The following is a 22528-nucleotide window of genomic DNA, read 5'->3' on the forward strand; positions in this document are numbered from 1 at the left end:
TTTTCAAAGGGAATGCTTCCAGTTTTTGTCCATTCAGTATGATATTGGCTGTGGGTTTGTCATAGATAGCTCTTATTATTTTGAGATACGTCCCATCAACACCTAATTTATTGAGAGTTTTTACCATGAAGGGTTGTTGAATTTTGTCAAAGGCCTTTTCTGGATCTATTGAGATAATCATGTGGTTTTTGTCTTTGGTTCTGTTTATATGCTGGATTGCATTTATTGATTTGCATATATTGAACCAGCCTTGCATCCCAGGGATGAAGCCCACTTGATCATGGTGGATAAGCTTTTTGATGTGCTGCTGGATTCCGTTTGCCAGTATTTCACTGAGGATTTCTGCATCAATGTTCATCAAGGATATTGGTCTAAAATTCTCTTTTTTGGTTGTGTCTCTGCCCGGCTTTGGTATCAGGATGATGCTGGCCTCAGAAAATGAGTTAGGGAGGATTTCCTCTTTTTCTATTGATTGGAATAGTTTCAGAAGGAATGGTACCAGCTCCTCCTTGTACCTCTGGTAGAATTCGGCTGTGAATCCATTTGGTCCTGGACTCTTTTTGGTTGGCAAGCTATTGATTATTGCCACAATTTCAGAGCCTGTTATTGGTCTATTCAGAGAGTCAACTTCTTCCTGGTTTAGTCTTGGGAGGGTGTATGTGTCGAGGAATTTATCCATTTCTTCTAGATTTTCTAGTTTATTTGCATAGAGGTGTTTGTAGTATTCTCTGATGGTAGTTTGTATTTCTGTGGGATTGGTGGTGATATCCCCTTTATCATTTTTTGTTGCATGTATTTGATTCTTCTCTCTTTTTTTCATTAGTCTTGCTAGTGGTCTATCAATTTTGTTGATCCTTTCAAAAAACCAGCTCCTGGATTCATTAATTTTTTTGAAGGGTTTTTTGTGTTTCTATTTCCTCCAGTTCTGCTCTGATCTTAGTTATTTCTTGCCTTCTGCTAGCTTTTGAATGTGTTTGCTCTTGCTTCTCTAGTTCTTTTAATTGTGATGTTAGGGTGTCAATTTTAGATCTTTCCTGCTTTCTCTTGTGGGCATTTAGTGCTATAAATTTCCCTCTACACACTGTTTTAAATGTGTCCCAGAGATTCTGGTATGTTGTGTCTTTGTTCTCATTGGTTTCAAAGAACATCTTTATTTCTGCCTTCATTTCGTTATGTACCCAGTAGTCATTCAGGAGCAGGTTGTTCAGTTTCCATGTAGTTGAGCAATTTTGAGTGAGTTTCTTAATCCTGATTTCTAGTTTGATTGCACTGTGGTCTCAGAGATAGTTTGTTATAATTTCTGTTCTTTTATATTTGCTGAGGAGAGCTTTACTTCCAAGTATGTGGTCAGTTTTGGAATAGGTGTGGTGTGGTGCTGAAAAAAAAGTATATTCTGTTGATTTGGGGTGGAGAGTTCTGTAGATGTCTATTAGGTCCTCTTGGTGCACAGCTGAGTTCAATTCCTGGGTATCCTTGTTAACTTTCTGTCTCATTGATCTGTCTAATGGTGACAGTGGGGTGTTAAAGTCTCCCATTATTATTGTGTGGGAGTCTAAGTCTCTTTGTAGGTCACTCAGGACTTGCTTTATGAATCTGGGTGCTCCTGTATTGGGTGCATATATATTTAGGATAGTTAGCTCTTCTTGTTGAATTGATCCCTTTACCATTATGTAATGGCCTTCTTTGTCTCTTTTGATCTTTGTTGGTTTAAAGTCTGTTTTATCAGAGACTAGGATTGCAACCCCTGCCTTTCTTTGTTTTCCATTTGCTTGGTAGATCTTCCTCCATCCTTTCATTTTGAGCCTATGTGTGTCTCTGCATGTGAGATGGGTTTCCTGAATACAACACACTGATGGGTCTTCACTCTTTATCTAATTTGCCAGTCTGTGTCTTTTAATTGGAGCATTTAGTCCATTTACATTTAAAGTTAATATTGTTATGTGTGAATTTGAACCTGTCATTATGATGTTAGCTGGCTATTTTGCTCGTTAGTTGATGCAGTTTCTTCTTAGTCTCAATCATCTTTACGTTTTGGCATGATTTTGCAGTGGCTGGTACTAGTTGTTCCTTTCCATGTTTAGTGCTTCCTTCAGGAGCTCTTTTAGGGCAGGCCTGGTGGTGGCAAAATCTCTCAGCATTTGCTTGTCTGTAAAGTATTTTATTTCTCCTTCACTTATGAGGTTTAGTTTGGCTGGATATGAAATTCTGGGTTGAAAATTCTTTTCTTTAAGAATGTTGAATATTGGCCCCCACTCTCTTCTGGCTTGTAGAGTTTCTGCTGAGAGATCCGCTGTTAGTCTGATGGGCTTCCCTTTGTGGGTAACCCGACCTTTCTCTCTTGGCTGCCCTTAACATTTTTTCCTTCATTTCAACTTTGGTGAATCTGACAATTATGTGTCTTGGAGTTGCTCTTCTCAAGGAGTATCTTTGTGGCATTCTCTGTATTTTCTGAATCTGAATGTTGGCCTGCCTTGCTAGATTGGGGAAGTTCTCCTGGATAACATCCTGCAGAGTGTTTTCCAACTTGATTACATTCTCCCCATCACTTTCAGGTACACCAATCAGACGTAGATTTGGTCTTTTCACATAGTCCCGTATTTCTTGGAGGCTTTGTTCGTTTCTTTTTATTCTTTTTTCTCTAAACTTCCCTTCTCGCTTCATTTCATTCATTTCATCTTCCGTCGCTGATACCCTTTCTTCCAGTTGATCGCATTGGCTCCTGATGCTTCTGCATTCTTCACGTAGTTCTCGTGCCTTGGCTTTCAGCTCCATCAGCTCCTTTAAGCACTTCTCTGTATTGGTTATTCTAGTTATACATTCGTCTACATTTTTTTCAAAGTTTGCAACTTCTTTGCCTTTGGTTTGAATTTCCTCCTGTAGCTCGGAGTAGTTTGATCGTCTGAAGCCTTCTTCTCTCAACTCGTGAAACTCATTCTCCGTCCAGCTTTGTTCCATTGCTGGTGAGGAGCTGTATTCCTTTGGAGGAGGAGAGGTGCTCTGCTTTTTAGGGTTTCCAGTTTTTCTGCTCTGTTTTTTCCCCATCTTTGTGGTTTTATCTACTTTTGGTCTTTGATGATGGTGATGTACAGATGGGTTTTTGGTGTGGATGTCCTTTCTGTTTGTTAGTTTTCCTCCTAACAGACAGGACCCTCAGCTGCAGGTCTGTTGGAGTTTGCTAGAGGTCTACTCCAGACCCTGTTGGCCTGGGTACCAGCAGCGGTGGCTGCAGAACAGTGGATTTTCATGAACCGTGAATGCTGCTGTCTGATCATTCCTCTGGAAGTTTTGTCTCAGAGGAGTACCCGGCCTTGTGAGGTGTCAGTCTGCCTCTACTGGGGGGTGCCTCCGAGTTAGGCTGCTCGGCGGTCAGGGGTCAGGGACCCACTTGAGGAGGCAGTCTGCCCGTTCTCAGATCTCCAGCTGCGTGCTGGGAGAACCACTGCTCTCTTCAAAGCTGTCAGACAGGGACATTTAAGTCTGCAGAGGTTACTGCTGTCTTTTTGTTTGTCTGTGCCCTGCCCCCAGAGGTGGAGCCTACAGAGGCAGGCAGGCCTCCTTGAGCTGTGGTGGGCTCCACCCAGTTGGAGCTTCCAGGCTGCTTTGTTTACCTAAGCAAGCCTGGGCAATGGCGGGCGCCCCTCCCCCAGCCTCGCTGCCACCTTGCAGTTTGATCTCAGACTGCTGTGCTAGCAATCAGGGAGACTCCGTGGGGGTAGGACCCCCTAAGCCAGGTGCAGGATATAATCTCGTGGTGCACCGTTTTTTAAGCCCGTCAGAAAAGCACAGTATTCGGGTGGGAGTGACCGGATTTTCCAGGTGCCGTCTGTCACCCCTTTCTTTGACTAGGAAAGGGACCTCCCTGACCCCTTGCACTTCCCAAGTGAGGCAATGCCTCGCCCTGCTTTGGCTCACGCACGGTGCGCTGCACCCACTGACCTGCGTCCACTGTCTGGCACTCCCTCGTGAGATGAACGGGTACCTCAGATGGAAATGCAGAAGTGGATGCCTTTTATTTCTTTCTCTTGCTTGATCGCTCTGGCTAGGCCTTCCAGTACTGTGTTCAATAGGAGTGGTGAGAGTAAACATCCTACTTTTGTTCCATTTCTTAGGGGGAATGCTTTAAACTTTTCTCCGTTTAGGATTATGTTGGCTGTGGGTTTGTCATATATAGCTCTTATTATTTTGACATATGTTCCTTTGATGCCTACTTTGTTGAGGGCTTTTATCATGAAGGGATATTGGATTTTATTAAATGCTTTTCCTGCATCTGTTGAGACAATCATATGGCTAACAGGGCTGGGAGAAAAATATTGAAAAAAAAACTTTAAGTTTAATAAAAAAGTAGAATATGTTTACTTAAAAACCTTATAAAGGCTAAATTATTTAATTTAAACTTAATTTATTTTCCAAAAAAGTCACTAAGCTAAAGCTTTTAAAAACAGATAGCTTCGGCCGGGTGCAGTGCCTCATGCCCGTAATCCCAGCACTTTGGGAGGCTGAGGCGGGCGGATCACCTGAGGAGCTCAAGACCAGCCTGGCCAATATGGCGAAATCCCATCTCTACTCAAAATACAAAAAATTAGCCGGGCATGGTGGCGAGTGCCTGTAATCCCAGCTACTCTGGAGGTTGAGGCAGGAGAGTCACTTGAACCCGGGAGGCAGAGGTTGCAGTGAGCTGAGATCATGCCATTGCACTCCAGCCTGGACAACAAGAACAAAACGCCGCCAAACAAAACAAAACAAACAAACAAACAAACAAACAGATAGCTTTTGCTCTTTGCACATTGTACTTTATAAAGTGTCTTTATAGAGTATCATTTATACTTTATGAAATTGATAACTTTGGTTAATTATTTCAAAAAACTTTAGCTTAGTGACTTTTTCAAAAATAAATCAAGTTTAAATTAAATAATTTAACCCTTATAACTGAAAATATTTTATTTTAAAATAAAACTTATAGTTATCTTTTCATTTTTCTTCCAATCTTGTTGTTTTTACATGTCTGTTGTTGACATTTTGGATATTGGTTTGAACATTTCTAAAGTGCCACTTTTGCTAAGAATCATGAACTCAATGTAGTTACTTTCAACAAATATTTCTTGAACATTTACTATTTCTTTTGCATTTATAAAAATGTTTCGTCCTTTACATAGTTGTTTTTTTTTTTTTGAGATGGACTCTCGCTCTGTCGCCCAGGCTGGAGTGCAGTGGCCCGATCTCGGCTCACTGCAAGCTCCGCCTCCCGGGTTCACGCCATTCTCCTGCCTCAGACTCCCAAATAGCTGGGACTAGAGGCGCCCGCCACCATGCCCGGCTAATTTTTTCGTATTTTTTTTTTTTTTTTTTTTAGCAGAGACGGGTTTCACTATGTTGGTCAGACTGGTCTCAAACTCCTGACCTCGTGATTCGCCCGCCTCGGCCTCCCAAAGTGCTGGGATTACAGGCGTGAGCCACCGCGCCCAGCCGTCCTTTACATAGTTAATATGCAAAATTTAACATCATCTCATTTGAATACTACAGAAAGATGAGCTTATAAAAGGCAGTGCTAAATTAGGCCACAGGAAAATGCTTCCAGTTAAGGGATATGTATGACATTTCCAAGGGATAATAAAGGGTAAAGATATCTTCTGGATCCTCCCTCAATATAACATCAATATCTTCTTTGAACCTTGAAAATAATTAAATAGAGAGAAGAAAATGTATAAAACCTGTGTAAATATGTGATTTTATATAAATGAGATGTTCTTCCTAGAGGATAAGAAATATTGGAAGAGATTTTTGCCAGGAAGTTTTTTCTTACTGGAAGTGTGCCTATTTGCAGAATTAAAGAACACGATCAGAACTGGAAAGCAAATACTAATAGTATGAGTCCTACAATGAGAAAAGAAAAAAAATTCTTACCTATGTAGAAGTCAAAATAAAAGATTTGTGATGACTATTTTATGAAGAAAACATAGCTTAAAGAATAGGCAACCTTTTTCTAACTGACATCTGAGTATTATATAATATAGGTATTTTCTGTCAATATGCACACATTCGGATTAATTAACATGTCAATATATGCTATTGGGGATAATTAAACATTTTTAATGTGCTATAATAAACTATTGCTGATAGGAAGGTGATTTAGTCAACCTAGTTCTGCTTAGATCTATTTTTATGGAGCTTGAATTTTTATTCCTGTGAATTCTCTTATTTAAGGTCTATTGGGAAGCCCTTACTCTCCGTTTCATCTCACACTTTATAAATCATTCTTGTGACCTTTACTCTGTTCAAATAAATGTTAGCCATTGCAGAATTCCAAAGGGTATTTGGCATGGTACATTTGATGTCTTCAGTGTAAGTAATGTTATAGGAAAAATCCTGTTAAGTATTTTACATGTGCTATTTCATTTAGTCCTCAGCACAATTCTATAACATAGATACATTATTACTCCCATTTTAAAGACAAGAAAAATGTTACTTACAACAGTTAAGTAAATTGCTCAAAGCTACTATCTGGGAATTGGTAGAACTACAGTTAAGCCAAGGTTATGATTCCAGTCATGGCATTTGCAAAAGCTTGAGTCTTATTCTCATTAATGACATTTTCTTTTTCTATTCTAGTCTATTGGAAGATATTATTCAAATGAAATTTTTTTATCTTTAAAATTCTGGAATTCTTAGTTTAAATTATTAATTAAATGTACTTATTTAATTTATTTTTTTAAAACAGTTTTTTGAGTATTTGTTTGCCTGATTAGATTGTGAACTCTAAATTAAGGTACCATATACATGGTCTCTTGCATTTGTTACAGAAATAATTGTAATGTCTTTTATGTAGTGGATATATCAGAGAAAGACTGAGCTTTCAAAATAAACCCAACTGCAACTGGATTCTTGCTCTACCATTTATTCCTGTGTGACCTTGGGCAAAGGTATTTGACCTCTCTCAGCCAGTTTTCTCATGTATAAAATTTTGACAATAATACTTTATTTGTTGATTATATAGATATCTTCATATTTGCCTTCTTCCTTGAGAGTATTAAAAAAGTATCTTTGGCATTTATCTTATGGATAAGTCAAAGTTTTGTTTTAAATTTTAGATTCCCTTTTTTCAGGGAGTAAAATGTTTGAACACATTCCTTTTGGTCTGTTCTAGGCTGCTGCTGAAAACAGTGCTGGCATTGGAGTGTTTAGTGATCCATTTCTCTTCCAAACTGCAGAAAGTGGTAATTTTCCTGTCATTTATTTTAAATTGACTTAGTCATGAGTTTGTCCTTTAAAATAATAAAGAACATAAATAAAAACTGACACTAAAATACATACAATTCTCAGTAGCATGGCCACTCAATTAGTTTTAGAGTTCTTTCGGATAGCTAATTTATTCCTTAAAATATATATTATTCTTTCTGATTATAAGAATAGTAAATGTTATCTTACAAAACTTTGAAAAAACAAGAATAAAAAATGAAAATTATCCATAGACATCATATAAAAAATGCTTTTATCATTTTGGTGCATTTCTGGCTTGTCTATTTCCCCCATTAATATATATCTATATGACTATACATTAATGAAAATAAGCTTGTGCTACATATGCAAGTTTATATCCTGCCTTTTCTTTTTAACATTAAGTCATAAGCTTGTTATAACATAAGACTTTTGGAAACACGGATTTTAATGGTTATTATATTATTGGGTAACATGCAGTCATTACCAAACCAATTTAAGATACCTCCATTCTTCCAGGGACATAGAGGAAAAATCTTGATGTCACCTGGGGCTCTTTTCTCTCACAGTACACATCTAATCTATCAGTAAATCTTACCAGCACAATCATCAAAGTGTATTCTGAATCTCACACTCATTGCTGACATCCTGTCCAACATTATTCCCAAGAATTGTTATATTATATTTTATTTTTATTAGAATGCAGCTGTCCTGAAGTCCCTTAATTCCTACCTTATATCATTCATATAGACCTCCTTCCAAAGATCTAACTTTCCTATGTAATTTATATGGCTATTATTTATAAATTATATTTTAGCATCCTTTTGTACAATGTAAACCTAAACTAGTTATTTGGCATCTTAATACTAGGCATCTTTACTATCACTTATTTTTTTTTAATCTCAGACGTTTTGTTTCATTTTGATTTCTTTCAAAAGTGACTTGTCATGTTTGTTTTATATTCTGAAGGATCTTGGTGTTTTACTCTATCAGTTTTACACACTTTACCATGAGGTTAATGGGAATAATTTCCCCTAATTCTAGCTTCATATTGGTTTCAAGCCAACTCAAATAGAACTCAGATTATTATTATTACTCTATATAATTAATAATTGATAGAAAAGCATAATGAAATTCTGAAGTAAGTTGATTTTGAAAATTTAAAATACAATAATTACAACCAATTGGAAGGTATTCACTTGATATTAGGCACTAGACATTTATAAACATTCCAGAAATCTGCTTTTTGGTGAAAATGGTTGGATAATTGATTCAGTTTGCTATGTTTTTCATATCTAATGAAACTACATATTCCAAAATAGTTAAGGAAATAAGAAATTTATCCCCACTTGTTTATATATTCACAACTATTGATTGATTTTTTTTCATACTTATTTGAAACATTTCATCAATGCATGTATTAGCCCAGTTATCCTAAAGTAAAGTTGACTTGCCCCAACTCCAGTTTTTTATTTTAGGCAAAGTTCAGTTAAATATATTTATAAAAATCTTACACAAATAGATTTTATGCAGTGTATTATATATTTAATTTCATGTACCATGAAATTATATAAACGCAATTCTAAGTTTTATAACAAAGTTTTTTCCTTCCCAATCTTTCTCTTCCCCAGCTCCAGGAAAAGTGGTGAATCTCACAGTTGAGGCCTACAACTCTTCAGCAGTTAAGCTGATTTGGTATTTACCTCGGCAACCAAATGGCAAAATTACCAGCTTCAAGATTAGTGTCAAGCATGCCAGAAGTGGGATAGTAGTGAAAGATGTCTCAATCAGAGTAGAGGACATTTTGACTGGGAAATTGCCAGAATGCAATGTAAGTATCACAGAACACTTTCTATGTCTTGAAAAATCTTAGATAAATTTATATTTTCATGTTTCTAGCATCTAGATACTATATTTTTACCAAAGTTTTATTAGTTATTTGATTACTTATGGTATCATGTTATACACAACGTTTTATTAGTTATTTGATTACTTAGGGTATCATGTTACACAACTGGCCTCATTCAGGTAGAATACAGGAATGGTTTGAGAATTCAAGAGTGAGGGATTAAAATCATTTAGGGAATTTTGAAAAGACTTCATGAAAGGAGTAGCATTTGTGATACACCATGGAGCAAGGACAGACAGAGATTTTGTGATGGTGGCATTCCCAGTGGAGGATACTTTATAAAGCCCTGAGGTGGAAAAGTGTAAGATATAATTGGAGAAAATATTTTACTTCCATATGACAGGAGGGAAGAGTACATGTAGGGTAATAGTTGAGGTTAAATTTGCAGAGGTAGACTGTCATTGTTGTGCATATCTTTGGTAAAGAATTTGTTGTTACTCTGGTCATTGATGATAAACCTCATAATAGTAATGCTTTATTATAAAATAAGCATCGTCATTTTAATTATATGATAAGCATAATAATGCTTTTCCTAAAATCATTTTGGTAATCTCTGTGTTACTATTAATGCAAACACAGTCAAACAGTTATTTTTGCTGTAAATACTTTATAAAAGTCTAAAAATCTTCTTTTTCAAATTATGATATATTTCTAATATATGCACACACCTAACATGTGAGCTAGTGGCATACTACTACTTTTTAGTACTTATGAGAAAAAAAAGTTCATTAACAGTAAGAAAGCGGCATTTGAACATACACAAGAGTAAAATTATTTCAGCTCTTTGGCTCTTGCACTGTTAACATGAGGCTTAAAAATTCTTACAAATGATTGTGCTGTAGTTTCACCTTTATTTTAAGCCACTTGAAATTCTATTCAAAAAGGTTAAGGTATAAGGAATACAATAAATATGTTCTGTTCTAAAACTGCAGACATAAATGGGTACAATTAAAATCTAGCAAATTTGTCTATAACTTTTGCATGTTATGTGTGTATGTATAGCATAAAAGAAAAAGAAATGAATTACAAGTTCTTATTCTCATGTTCACCAAGAGATACAACATTATTTCTCTATTGATCTTATTTTATTTACTAGGAGAATAGTGAATCTTTTTTATGGAGTACAGCCAGCCCTTCTCCAATCCTTGGTAGAGTTACACCTCCATTGCGTACCACACATTCATCAAGCACGTTGACACAGAATGAGATCAGCTCTGTGTGGAAAGAGCCTATCAGTTTTGTAGTGACACACTTGAGACCTTATACAACATATCTTTTTGAAGTTTCAGCTGTTACAACTGAAGCAGGTTATATTGATAGTACGATTGTCAGAACACCAGAATCAGGTATGGTTCACTTTTTGTAGATAAAAAGATTTAAATGATTAGAGAGTAATGTTTAATTTATGTAGATATTTATTTTTAATCTTCTTTACCTTTCAGTAACTTTTTTTCCCCTAATAATATACCATAGGCATCCCATCAAGGGTTTCTTCGAATTTCTATACTCTTTTATATTATAGCACAAAATAAGTATTTAAAAGGAGAAAGATTTGCAAGAAACAATTCTTGAGCCACTGACCGTGATCCTCATATAGCTTTTATCATTTTATAATGTCAGCAATTTTTAGTAATCATCTTTGCTGTTCTAAATGATTTATAATCATTTACGCCCTTCTCTCACTGTTATTGCCATCATCAAAAGCGGAAATACCTGCACTAGCAGAACGAGCATGTGATCAACATTTAGTTATCAGATACAAGCAGTAGCTAAAATATATACCTACTTATATCCCATTTGCACTGCAGTTTCCTCATCTGAAAAATAGAGACAGTAATAGTACCTTCCTTAGGGTGCCAGTGTTAAAATTAAATGAGAATAATTAGATATTATTATTACTACTAAATTTTATGAGAACATATTTTCGGTAAGGTATTCATATATTTAATTATGGTACTATATCAGTATTCATGTAAATACATGTATTTATGTATTTCATATATTTATAAAATTTCATGGATATTGATATAGTCCCACATTACATAAGGTATTTATTATGTATATAATATATATAGCTGACAGATATATCATAATATAGTATCAGGCATTAGGGTGTAATTGCTAATTGCTGAGGTATTGAAAATTATTGGTAGGGTAATTTCACTAAAGCATGTTTTTTTCTGATAAAATAGCTGTTGGCTTCTATTATTTTTCATTTCATATAAGTTTGAAGTTTTTTTGTTGATTTAAATAACCATCTTTGAATTATACCATTTTCTTCTTACATACTCCTTACTTTTTATACAATAAAAAAATGATTTGGGTGGGGAGCCAAGATGGCCGAATAGGAACAGCTCCGGTCTACAGCTCCCAGCATGAGCGACACAGAAGACGGGTGATTTCTGCATTTCCATCTGAGGTACCGGGTTCATCTCACTAGGGAGAGCCAGACAGTGGGTGCAGGACAGTGGGTGCAGCGCACCCTGCGCGAGCCAAAGCAGGGCGATGCATTGCCTCACTCAGGAAGTGCAAGGGGTCAGGGAGTTCCCTTTCCTAGTCAAAGAAAGGGGTGACAGACGGCACCTGGAAAATCCGGTCACTCCCACCCGAATACTGTGCTTTTCTGACGGGCTTAAAAAACGGTGCACCACGAGATTATATCCTGCACCTGGCTTAGGGGGTCCTACCCCCACGGAGTCTCCCTGATTGCTAGCACAGCAGTCTGAGATCAAACTGCAAGGTGGCAGCGAGGCTGGGGGAGGGGCGCCCGCCATTGCCCAGGCTTGCTTAGGTAAACAAAGCAGCCTGGAAGCTCCAACTGGGTGGAGCCCACCACAGCTCAAGGAGGCCTGCCTGCCTCTGTAGGCTCCACCTCTGGGGGCAGGGCACAGACAAACAAAAAGACAGCAGTAACCTCTGCAGACTTAAATGTCCCTGTCTGACAGCTTTGAAGAGAGCAGTGGTTCTCCCAGCACGCAGCTGGAGATCTGAGAACGGGCAGACTGCCTCCTCAAGTGGGTCCCTGACCCCTGACCGCCGAGCAGCCTAACTCGGAGGCACCCCCCAGTAGAGGCAGACTGACACCTCACAAGGCCGGGTACTCCTCTGAGACAAAACTTCCAGAGGAATGATCAGACAGCAGCATTCACGGTTCATGAAAATCCACTGTTCTGCAGCCACCGCTGCTGGTACCCAGGCTAACAGGGTCTGGAGTAGACCTCTAGCAAACTCCAACAGACCTGCAGCTGAGGGTCCTGTCTGTTAGGAGGAAAACTAACAAACAGAAAGGACATCCACACCAAAAACCCATCTGTACATCACCATCATCAAAGACCAAAAGTAGATAAAACCACAAAGATGGGGAAAAAACAGAGCAGAAAAACTGGAAACCCTAAAAAGCAGAGCACCTCTCCTCCTCCAAAGGAACGCAGCTCCTCACCAGCAATGGAACAAAGCTGGACAGAGAATGAGTTTCACGAGTTGAGAGAAGAAGGCTTCAGATGATCAAACTACTCCGAGCTACAGGAGGAAATTCAAACCAAAGGCAAAGAAGATGAAAACTTTGAAAAAAATGTAGACGAATGTATAACTAGAATAACCAATACAAAGAAGTGCTTAAAGGAGCTGATGGAGCTGAAAGCCAAGGCTCGAGAACTACGTGAAGAATGCAGAAACCTCAGGAGCCAATGTGATCAACTGGAAGAAAGGGTATCAGTGATGGAAGATGAAATGAATGAAATGAAGCGAGAAGGGAAGTTTAGAGAAAAAAGAATAAAAAGAAACGAACAAAGCCTCCAAGAAATACGGGACTATGTGAAAAGACCAAATCTATGTCTGACTGGTGTACCTGAAAGTGATGGGGAGAATGAAACCAAGTTGGAAAACACTCTGCAAGATATTATCCAGGAGAACTTCCCCAATCCATCAAGGCAAGTCAACATTCACATTCAGGAAATACAGAGAATGCCACAAAGATACTCCTTGAGAAGAGCAACTCCAAGACACATAATTGTCAGATTCACCAAAGTTGAAATGAAGGAAAAAATGTTAAGGGCAGCCAGAGAGAAAGGTCGGGTTACCCACAAAGGGAAGCCCATCAGACTAACAACGGATCTCTCAGCAGAAACTCTACAAGCCAGAAGAGAGTGGGGGCCAATATTCAACATTCTTAAAGAAAAGAATTTTCAACCCAGAATTTCATATCCAGCCAAACTAAGCTTCATAAGTGAAGGAGAAATAAAATCCGTTATAGACAAGCAAATGCTGAGAGATTTTGTCACCACCAGGCCTGCCCTAAAAGAGCTCCTGAAGGAAGCACTAAACATGGAAAGGAACAACTAGTACCAGCCACTGCAAAATCATGCCAAATTGTAAAGACCATCAAGGCTAGGAAGAAACTGCATCAACTAACGAGCAAAATAAACCAGCTAACATCATAATGACAGGATCAAATTCACACATAACAATATTAACTTTAAATGTAAATGGACTAAATGCTCCAATTAAAAGACACAGACTGGCAAATTGGATAAAAAGTCAAGACCCATCAGTGTGTTGTATTCAGGAAACCCATCTCACATGCAGAGACACACATAGGCTCAAAATAAAAGGATGGAGGAAGATCTACCAAGCAAATGGAAAACAAAGAAAGGCAGGGGTTGCAATCCTAGTCTCTGATAAAACAGACTTTAAACCAACAAAGATCAAAAGAGACAAAGAAGGCCATTACATAATGGTAAAGGGATCAATTCAACAAGAAGAGCTAACTATCCTAAATATATATGCACCCAGTACAGGAGCACCCAGATTCATAAAGCAAGTCCTGAGTGACCTACAAAGAGACTTAGACTCCCACACATTAATAACGGGAGACTTTAACACCCCACTGTCAACACTAGACAGATCAATGAGACAGAAAGTTAACAAGGATACCCAGGAATTGAACTCAGCTGTGCACCAAGCGGACCTAATAGACATCTACAGAATTCTCCACCCCAAATCAACAGAATATATTTTCTTTTCAGCACCACACCACACCTATTCCAAAATTGACCACATACTTGGAAGTAAAGCTCTCCTCAGCAAATGTAAAAGAACAGAAATTATAACAAACTATCTCTGAGACCACAGTGCAATCAAACTAGAACTCAGGATTAAGAAACTCATGCAAAACCACTCAACTACATGGAAACTGAACAACCTGCTCCTGAATGACTACTGGGTACCTAACGAAATGAAGGCAGAAATAGAGATGTTCTTTGAAACCAACGAGAACAAACACACAACATACCAGAATCTCTGGGACACATTCAAAGCAGTGTGTAGAGGGCAATTTATAGTACTAAATGCCCACAAGAGAAAGCAGGAAAGATCCAAAATTGACACCCTAAATCACAATTAAAAGAACTAGAAAAGCAAGAGCAAACACATTCAAAAGCTAGCAGAAGGCAAGGAATAACTAAAATCAGAGCAGAACTGAAGGACATAGAGACAAAAAACCCTTCAAAAAATTAATGAATCCAGGAGCTGGTTTTTTGAAAGGATCAACAAAATTGATAGACCACTAGCAAGACTAATAAAGAAGAAAAGAGAGAAGAATCAAATAGATGCAATAAAAAATGATAAAGGGGATATTACCACCGATCCCACAGAAATACAAACTACCATCAGAGAATACTACAAACACCTCTATGCAAATAAACTAGAAAATCTAGAAGAAATGGATAAATTCCTGGACACATACACCCTCCCAAGACTAAACCAGGAAGAAGTTGAATCTCTGAATAGACCAATAACAGGCTCTGAAATTGTGGCAATAATCAATAGCTTGCCAACCAAAAAGAGTCCAGGACCAGATGCATTCACAGCTGAATTCTACCAGAGGTACAAGGAGGAACTGGTACCATTCCTTCTGAAACTATTCCAATCAATAGTAAAAGAGGGAATCCTCCCTAACTCATTTTCTGAGGCCAGCATCATCCTGATACCAAAGCCGGGCAGAGACACAACCAAAAAAGAGAATTTTAGACCAATATCCTTGATGAACAGTGATGCAGAAATCCTCAGTAAAATACTGGCAAACGGAATCCAGCAGCACATCAAAAAGCTTATCCACCATGATCAAGTGGGCTTCATCCCTGGGATGCAAGGCTGGTTCAATATATGCAAATCAATAAATGCAATCCAGCATATAAACAGAACCAAAGACAAAAACCACATGATTATCTCCAATAGATGCAGAAAAGGCCTTTGACGAAATTCAACAACCCTCCATGGTAAAAACTCTCAATAAATTAGGAATCGGTGGGACGTATCTCAAAATAATAAGAGCTATATATGACAAACCCACAGCCAATATCATATTGAATGGGCAAAAACTGGAAGCATTCCCTTTGAAAACTGGCACAAGACAGGGATGCCCTCTCTCACCACTCCTATTCAACATAGTGTTGGAAGTTCTGCCCAGAGCAATTAGGCAGGAGAAGGAAATAAATGGTATTCAATTAGGAAAAGAGGAAGTCAAATTGTCCCTGTTTGCAGACGACATGATTGTATATCTAGAAAACCCCATTGTTTCAGCCCAAAATCTCCTTAAGCTGATAAGCAATTTCAGCAAAGTCTCAGGATACAAAATCAATGTAGAAAAATCACAGGCATTCTTATATACCAATAACAGACAAACAGAGAGCCAAATCATGAGTGAACTCCCATTCACAATTGCTTCAAAGAGAATAAAATACCTAGGAATCCACCTTACAAGGGACGTGAAGGACCTCTTCAAGGAGAACTACAAACCACTGCTCAATGAAATAAAAGAGGATACAAACAAATGGAAGAACATTCCATGCTCATGGGTAGGAAGAATCAATATCATGAAAATGGCCACACTGCCCAAGGTAATTTATAGATTCAATGCCATCCCCATCAAGCTACCAATGACTTTCTTCACAGAATTGGAAAAAACTACTTTAAAGTTCATATGGAACCAAAAAAGAGCCCGCATGGCCAAGTCAATCCTAAGCCAAAAGAACAAAGCTGGAGGCATCACGCTACCTGACTTTAAACCATACTACAAGGCTACAGTAACCAAAACAGCATGGTACTGGTACCAAAACAGAGATATAGATCAGTGGAACAGAACAGAGCTCTCCGAAATAACACCGCATATCTATAACTATCTGATCTTTGACAAACCTGAGAAAAACAAGCAGTGTGGAAAGGATTCCCTGTTTAATAAATGGTGCTGGGAAAACTGGCTAGCCATATGTAGAAAGCTGAAACCGGATCCCTTCCTTACACCTTATACAAAAATTAATTCAAGATGGATTAAAGACTTAAACATTAGACCTAAAACCATAAAAACCCTAGAAGAAAACCTAGGCATTACCATTCAGGACATAGGCATGGGCAAGGACTTCATGTCTAAAACACCAAAAGCAGTGGCAACAAAAGCCAAAATTGACAAATGGGATCTAATTAAACTAAAGAGCTTCTGCATAGCAAAAGAAACTACCATCAGACTGAACAGGCAACCTACAAAATGGGAGAAAATTTTCACAACCTACTCATCTGACAAAGGGCTAATATCCAGAATCTACAATGAACTCAAACAAATTTACAAGAAAAAGCAAACAACCCCATCAAAAAGTGGGCAAAGGACATGAACAGACACTTCTCAAAAGAAGACATTTATGCAGCCAAAAAACACATGAAAAAATGCTCACCATCACTGGCCATCAGAGAAATACAAATCAAAACCACAATGAGATACCATCTCACACTGGCTAGAATGGCAATCATCAAAAGGTCAGGAAACAACAGGTGCTGGGGAGGATGTGGAGAAATAGGAACACTTTTACACTGTTGGTGGGACTGTAAACTAGTTCAACCATTGTGGAAGTCAGTGTGGCGATTCCTCAGGGATCTAGAACTAGAAATACCATTTGACCCAGCCATCCCTTTACTGGGTATATACCCAAAGGACTATAAATCATGCTGCTATAAAGACACATGCACACATATGTTTATTGTGGCACTATTCACAATAGCAAAGACTTGGAACCAACCCAAATGTCCAACAATGATAGACTGGATTAAGAAAATGTGGCACATATACACCATGGAATACTATGCAGCCATAAAAAATGATGAGTTCATGTCCTTTGTAGGGACATGGATGAGATTAGAAATCATCATTCTCAGTAAACTATCACAAGAACAAAAAACCAAACACCGCATATTCTCACTCATAGGTGGGAATTGAACAATGAGAACACACGGACCCAGGAAGGGGAACATCACACTCTAGGGACTGTTGTGGGGTGGGGGGAGGGGGGAGGGATAGCTTTAGGAGTTATACCTAATGCTAAATGACGAGTTAATGTGTGCAGCAAACCAGCATGTCACATGTATACATATGTAACTAACCTGCACATTGTTCACATGTACCCTAAAACTTAAAGTGTAATAATAATAAAATTTTTAAAAAAATGATTTCATAAGGGTCATACAAGGTGAAATTTGGTAGACAATATTTTTGTTTTGAAAAATATTTGGAATTGTTTTATTTCAATTAAAAGAATAAACATCTATGAAAAATAGAGTAATTTAAAATGTCATTATTATTTTCATATGTTATCAATATTACATTTGAATCCTCCAAATGTAGATTATAAATTTGTTCTTAGAACAAATACAAATATTGATACAAAAAGTAAAAATTATTGCTTATAATTTTGAGGGTTATTTTCTTGAAACTTCTACCTGTGTTAATAAGAAAGAAAATGTTTATCAAGCCAGATATCCAGACTTTGTTGATCCAGACTTTGTTGAATGCTCTTTATATATGCAGGTATAAATGTTTCAAGACAATGTAACATTGGCAATAAATGTATTACAATGAATATTAGAATGAAATTTGCACAGTGCAATAGTAAACAGTATTAAATAAAATCAGTAATTGTTAAAAATAAGTTTATCTGATGATCTAGCATGTGTTATTCACAATTTTCAATTATATTCCATTTATTCTTTTTTAAGTTAAAAAACTCTGCTTTTAAGTGCGATATTTTATTTTCCTTCTTTGCCTTTGTGTTTTATTATGTGTATTTAATAGGGTGCACTATCATTTTAAATATATGTTATGTATTTATTTTCTATAATTATTTTAGTGCCTGAAGGACCACCACAAAACTGCGTAACAGGCAACATCACAGGAAAGTCCTTTTCAATTTTATGGGACCCACCAACTATAGTAACAGGGAAATTTAGTTATAGAGTTGAATTATATGGACCATCAGGTAAGCCTTAATTGGTTTTGTGTTTGCCTTTTGGAGTGAGAATAATAAAATATGTTACCAATATCAAACTCTGTTTAAAAGTATCAGACTCTTTTTAAAAGACCCTAAGATTGAAGCAAACAATAGGAAAGTCATAAGGAAGGTGAGGTCCTTTGATTTTTTAATTCAAAACCATAAATGAGTATAAGAATGACAAAACACTATTCATGTTCCACATTTCATGTGATGCATGTGAAAAACTAGAGATAACTCCTGAAGAAAAAAGTGTTAGTGGAGATATACATCTTCAAATATTTGAACAAGAAGTCCTTGGCTTACATTCATGAAGAACAATGGACTTTGACTATATTAAATGAGATTTCTATTCACTGCTAGGAGCCTAGTTTTTAATCAATAGAAAGAGCTCTCTAAAAATAACATGGAAAATCTCTGTATCTTCTGCTCTATTTTGCTGTGGACCTAAAACTGCCTTAAAAAAGAAAACCTATTAAAATTTTTGGGCAGCTTTATAAAGTGGCAAGTTCTCCATCTTTGTAAGCAAGCAGGACCTGGGCATCCACTTGCCAGAGATACTTTGAGAGGATCAAGTATTATATCATTAGAAGTGAATTATGTAAAGTCTAAAATTCTCTCCTGATTGAGATCCTATGGTTCTATGAAAGAAGTTTAATTCTAACAATGATGAGATAAATAATAAAGCCACATATTATCATTTATTTGGGGGCATCAAAAAAGATATAGAGTTCCAACTCATTTTATTTTGCAATTTCTGTGGTATGAATCACTCATCACCATCATGAGTAACCTTTATCTTTCATCCCTAAGTAACTTACGCTCCTAAAATTCTGAAATACTTTTACTTCCTAAAAAAAGATAATTCCCTCCACTCACCCATCCGATACACAGAAACAGACATGGATACACAGCTACATCTTTTCTGTCTGACATTATTGTTCAATACTTGGCTGAAGTACTCTTTCATTTGTAAGGCTGGCTGATAAATCAAGTGAGAGGCATGTAGCAATAATTGCATTTAGCAATATGGGAGTGATCACATGCTTTCAGTATGGTGGAACATGTGGGGTAAATACATGATTGAATTAGTTTAAGAGTGAATGGGAGAAGATCATTGGAACAATGGGTGTAGAAATTCTTTTGAGTTCAGCTGCAAAGCAAAGCAGTGAATAGGGAGTAACGGTAGGGATAAGTGAAGTCAACAGGTCTCTTCAGTGAGAACATATAAAGCATGTTTGTTTGCTGATGGAAATGAGGAAAATAAGGAAAATGTTAACGATATAAGAAAAACGAGAATTACTGGAAAGGTGTCTGTCTGTGTGGGCAGAAGGTGAGATCTTTTGCTCAAATGTAGCCATTGGTTTGAGATAAGAATACAGATAATTTGTCCATACTAACAGATAATTTGTCCATAAGTTGTTCTTATAGGTTGTAAGGCAGAGTATATGGGTGTAGATGCTGGTAAATATAGAGTTGTGTTGGTGGGAGCCTGTGGCAAATATTTTCTAATTGGTTTACCTTTTTCAGTGTAGTGGGAAGCAAGACTATTAGTTGGGAGTGAAGATAGGGCAGAAGGTATTAGAGGTCTGAGCAGAGAAGAGTAAGTATAAAATAATCATCTAGAAGAGTAGAGTGATTGGACCATTGACTATGTAAGTTGAGTAAGATTCCAGGCACCATGTAGGGCTCATTCAAGGTTTGGCTATGAATAAAGTGATATCAATTAATGGCTTTGTGCTGTAAATGAGCTGCCTTCAACAACAGAAGGGCAAGGGAATTGGAGGCCTGTGTAAGGCAGTGATTATAATTGAAACTGACACTGAAGATGGGTAAAGAGTGGAAATCAAGTGGTGAGGGGCCAAATAAAATAAAACAAAAATAAAATAGGTGATTAAATCAATGGATTGTTGATTTCAGTGGATTTAAAGAATTACGAGTTCAGAATTATAGAGGAAATGTAAAGGACGTAAGCAAAAGTGGTTAGAAAAAAGTTGCATGAAATTGAGATTCTTAATGATATGGAGTAATTGGTGATAGTAATGTCCAAGTTATGATCTTGAGGGAGTGGCTGAAATTCTGGAAAACTAGATTATTTAAGGAAATATCTAAGTAATTTAAGGATTAAGTCTCAGGATATTAAAATCAGCACAAATTAAGATGGTAGCCTTGAACCAAAGCTAGACCACGAAAGTAAATGAGAGTAAATGACCCTCAGGTTAGTAGATTACGACAACTGTGAGGGCTAGTGGATTTCACTGGTGATATAGTATTTAAAGCTGTGGGCTTTTATAAGGAGGGAGAGAGAATAGTAAATAAAGTGGAGCAATGAGGAGCAAGGACAACACCTACCACACCTAAAGGCCTGGTTACTTGAGAGCTGTGGGGCAAAAACAGACTGCTACCATTTGGGGTGGCTGCAGGGGAACAAAAACAGTGTTCTTAGGAAAGAGGCAGTTTGTAGTTAGAGCAAGAAGGTAAAGGAAACATTTAAAGCAAAGTCGAAGATTTAAAGTATTGTGCTGACAAACTAAGGAATTTTGTTCAGAAGCTAAACTAGAAATATTTTCTAAATATATCCTCTTATAGAAGATAATGAAATTATTTAGCATTTTAATTGAATAAATTTGAGTATAAAATCTGGTCACTTTTTGAACTGATAAAATTTGATGCTTCCCTTTTCAATATGTCAAAAATAACCTGGTAATTCAAAAGGGCTTTATGATTTAATAAAAGTAATTTTAAGCACTGGAACATTTTCATGTTCTTTCATTTATTTTCATTAAATTGATATCAGTGCACTACTAAGCCACATGTTTAAAATATATGCAGTTTTGATATTATAATAACAAATTTTAGTGCATAGGTTAACACTTGAATTGTTGTCTTTGGCTCTGTACTTAAATGTGAACATGATTGCATGCTTGATAAAAAATAATCCATAGCTGTCTTCCACTTTTTGCAGGTCGCATTTTGGATAACAGCACAAAAGACCTTAAGTTTGCATTCACCAACCTAACACCATTTACAATGTATGATGTCTATATTGCGGCTGAAACCAGTGCAGGGACTGGGCCCAAGTCAAATATTTCAGTATTCACTCCACCAGATGGTAAGAACATAGGGAATGAGTGAGATATTTTTGGTATGCTTATGAACTTCATGAATTGGTAAAACATGATATTAGAAGCAATTTGTTTTACATTTACTTAAATCATGTTATTTCCTTATTAAATTACTACCTAATTCATTCTGAACATGTGTTCTCCAGAATGTTAAACTCGTAGCATGCTTCATAATAAAAGGGACCCAAGATCAGGTAAGGTTAGGAAATATCATATGTAGTATTGGCCTGTTAGAGATTCACAATAAAATTTAGCAAAACCTCAAGAAGTCATAAGGTAAACAAACACATTTAGTATGGTTTAACTACATTTTTAAATGTGGAATCTATTTTTTCTCACAGAACTAGTATTTAGAAGAATTCCTATACTCCCAATTCTTTCAACAAAATATGTTTATAATCAAAACGGGATTCTAAGCAAGTGAAGATTCTGAGTGGATGCATGATATAGATTTACCAGCATTTACTGAAATTATGAAAAGATTATTTTTCCTCAAGAAACTTCCTTATAAGTATTCATTAAACATCATTGTTTTAGGTGAACTATACTTTAAAAAGAATGTTTCCATACTATTTCACAACATATCTTTCAGGCCCACACTGAACTTGCTAAATGTCTTAATTTCTATTTAGGGATTGTAATTATGGACAAAAATAACAGTAAATTCTTATAACACATTAACACTTGGAAAAGTTTCCAGACTTTGTTTGTGTGGAAGCTAACATACAGTAACTTATAAATGAAATGTAGACATGTACACACACACACACACACACACACACACACACACACACACACACACACACACACACACACACACACGGGTCATACATTCATCATTCAAGCATTTGACCATTAGAGGGCAGTAACTATTAGGAAATTTTGTACTTCTCCCCTTTAAAGAAACAACCATTGATATTTTTTTGAAAGAACATAAAAGTTACGTTTTATCTATTTCAGATGAAAATCCT

At 36.9% G+C, this 22528-nt stretch overlaps 1 protein-coding gene across 1 annotated transcript in view; it reads left to right on the forward strand.

The window, feature by feature from the left end:
- PTPRQ (protein tyrosine phosphatase receptor type Q) overlaps positions 1 to 22528 on the forward strand; it is a 236930-nt gene that overhangs the window by 12554 nt on the left and 201848 nt on the right. The window contains exons 5-9 of the mRNA XM_055358903.1: positions 7142 to 7211; positions 8844 to 9043; positions 10218 to 10467; positions 18292 to 18420; positions 21398 to 21544. Of these exons, the coding sequence (XP_055214878.1) occupies positions 7142 to 7211; positions 8844 to 9043; positions 10218 to 10467; positions 18292 to 18420; positions 21398 to 21544 (796 nt within the window). The remainder of the gene's footprint in view (positions 1 to 7141; positions 7212 to 8843; positions 9044 to 10217; positions 10468 to 18291; positions 18421 to 21397; positions 21545 to 22528) is intronic.

This window comes from Gorilla gorilla, chromosome 10 (assembly GCF_029281585.2).
Source record: "Gorilla gorilla gorilla isolate KB3781 chromosome 10, NHGRI_mGorGor1-v2.1_pri, whole genome shotgun sequence".
NCBI lineage: Eukaryota > Metazoa > Chordata > Mammalia > Primates > Hominidae > Gorilla > Gorilla gorilla.